The sequence below is a fragment of the Temnothorax curvispinosus genome, unplaced genomic scaffold (assembly GCF_003070985.1).
Source record: "Temnothorax curvispinosus isolate PA1 unplaced genomic scaffold, ASM307098v1 QBEX01000187.1, whole genome shotgun sequence".
Classification (NCBI taxonomy): domain Eukaryota; kingdom Metazoa; phylum Arthropoda; class Insecta; order Hymenoptera; family Formicidae; genus Temnothorax; species Temnothorax curvispinosus.
The window spans coordinates 1-2625 of record NW_020209967.1 but is presented as its reverse complement, the minus strand read 5'-3'; the positions used below and the strand labels follow the sequence as shown (position 1 = coordinate 2625).

Sequence of the window (2625 nt, the reverse complement as noted above, 5' to 3'; positions counted from 1 at the left end):
GAAATGCTCATATTTCTTATGAAAAATATGAAATATTTGAAAAATATATGTAACTATAAATATATGTAATTAATAAATGAATAATAATATGATAATTAATCTTATTGTTAGTGTAGATTACGTCGCAGGTGTTTTCGACAAGCTCATCGTATATGTAAAAATTGCGCGATAAGGGTAAATTATTAGTAAATAGTATACGGCTTTTTATTAGTTAAATATTAAATAGTTAATAGTTATTACTTTACAGGGTTGGGAAGTAACTAGTTACTTGTAACTAGTTACCGTTACAAGTTACTTTTTTTGGTAACTTACTGGTAACTGCGTTACATTTTTCTTTTGGTAACTGTAACGGTAACTTAGTTACATTTTTTCGGTAACTGTAACTAATTTAAGTTACTTTAATACAGTTACTTTTATAGTTAAGGTAAGTTTACACACGCAATGATTAGTGGCGCCAACTGACTGGCATTCATTGGCGCCAAAAACGAATTTGTTTAATAACAAACGATTTCAAGAATAGGTACCCAGACCTATAAGAATAGGTACTCTGATCTATAGTGTATGTGTCAGATTTATTTATCTCATCTTGGAATGGTGGAAAGGTATAAGGTATAAGGTCGCACTCAGAGGTGTAACTGATTGTGAGTACAATCTACGAAGAGAAATTTCCCACACAAGGTATAAGCTATACTATACCGATTGCTGTGTGGCGCAAGGGGAGTTATGTCACACACGGTGCCTCCCGGATATCGTGTGCCCTTCGGGAATACGAACCAAATTCCAGGCATTCGCGACTCTATCCGGATGAAATCGTGCGATCGCGGTATTTGTGGGACGAAAAATAAAATTTAGTTCCATTTTGTTCCAGAAATAACAATAAAGGCCCGCGCACAAGGAAAAATATAAGGAACAAAGAAGATATTAGCGATTAGAAATAAGAAATCAGGAATAAAGCTGGTGTAGTATTAATACACGGCTTCCAATAAAATCTATTGCTTGTGTTATTCATTGTTTCTGTTGCCTGTATTTTTCATCGTGCATCCAACTTTATTCTTGATTCTTTAGTCCTAATCGCTAATATCTGTTCCTTGTTTTTTATATTTTTTATTGTGCGGAGGCCTTAACGATTGAAATAATTCAAACAAAGTCCTCCAAGATATATGGTTTTCTTAGGGAGCGAACGACTAGAGGAGTCCCCAGTTGCGGAATCGGGTCTAACTAAAACTCGAGTTCGCTATAGCAGCACTGCCAGACGTTGTTATAAAAAGCAGCTGCAGAGAGAAGGACAGGCTGAAAAAGCCCAAAGTCCTACTCTTCGGATACAAAGGACAAAGAGAGAAAGATATGGTCAACATGTGACACGTAAAAGCGTGTCTTTTTTTAAGCCACAATATTTCCAATCTGTCGGATAGTCACCCAGGCAAAAAACCCAAGGTCACTGATCGAAGATTATGTTCTTGCGCCCAAGCGATTAAGATAAGAGCATAATCAGGATAGCCTTCTAGAACGAGGGCTAGATGTCGGTGAAGTGGGTGTGATCAGAAAGCTGATCAGCAGATCCTTGAACTTCGAGAGTGCGCTAGTTCCCACCTTTATGAGAAATTCCTGAGAAAGAAATAGCGTAATCATCTTTATATAAATGCGCCAATGAACAATCAGCAAATCAGCTAAAAAGCCTATTCACCGAGATCAAAATCAGGGATATTCCTTTCGATGCATTGCCAGCCGATGAGCTACTCAAACACCATTGGTACATGTGGAAGAGCCTGATTTGTCGGTTGAGGAGACCGACAGATCTCCTGTCGAAGAAAAATAATAATCTTTCTTCGACAGACAAAACACAGGTCTGGTAGCCAAGTCGTCATAAGGGAGAGTGAAAGCAGGGATGTCAAGTGCGTCTATGTCGCTGCCTTGATCAGCGGCTTCTCTCAGGAAGCCTAAAAAACTGTTTCAAAAGGTAAAAGTGATCTAATAGCTCGCTCCACCATGCCAGGAGAATGTCTTATTTGCGTTGCTGCATCCATAATTCTGTTCACAAGTTCATCCCTATTGCGAGATTGTTCTGTATAAACTACTGACTTCATATGCCCCCAAAAAAAGTAGTCTAAGGATTTGAAAATGTTTCAAATATTCATATTAACTTTCAATAGTTGTGGTTCTGTTAGGAATATTTACGGAGATATGTTTAATGTTTATTAAACAATTTCAACTCTAAATGACTTCAATAACACACCCGGACCTCGAGTCATAGGACTCATAGGACACCCTGTATAATATGTATATATAATATTATAATATACATATATGTATATAATTTTAGTTTCATATATAATACATTTTATTTAAGAATTTTAAGTTTAAAATTATCATGTTAAAATTAAACTTTTTATTCTGTAATCTTGTTTTAACATTTTAAAAAAGTAACTGAAAAAGTAACTAATAGTTACTTTTTAAGTAACTGTAACTGTAACGAGTTACTTTTGAGAATCAGTAACTAGTAACTGTAACTAATTACTTTTTTGACTCGGTAACGATAACTGTAACTAGTTATTTTTAAAAAGTAACTTTCCCAACCCTGTTACTTTATTACCACCTGAGCAGATTATTCCGACTGGAGAAAAGATT

The 2625-nt window shown here is 35.6% G+C and overlaps 1 protein-coding gene across 1 annotated transcript; it reads left to right on the top strand.

Annotated features, from left to right (window-relative positions):
- Nucleotides 1-590: 590 nt before the first annotated feature.
- On the top strand, nt 591-2314 carry LOC112463008. The gene is made up of 2 exons (XM_025029179.1): nt 591-823; nt 1174-2314. The coding sequence occupies exons 1-2, from the start codon at nt 724-726 to the stop codon at nt 1410-1412; spliced, it is 339 nt and encodes a 112-aa protein (XP_024884947.1). The 5' UTR covers nt 591-723; the 3' UTR covers nt 1413-2314.
- The last annotated feature ends 311 nt before the right edge of the window (nt 2315-2625 follow it).

Coding starts and splice junctions, on each gene's coding strand:
- LOC112463008 (XM_025029179.1), top strand. CDS start 724: ATGTCACACACGGTGCCTCCCGGATATCGTGTGCCCTTCGGGAATACG. Junction 824..1,173: donor GATGAAATCGTGCGATCGCG/GTATTTGTGGGA, acceptor TGGTTTTCTTAG/GGAGCGAACGACTAGAGGAG.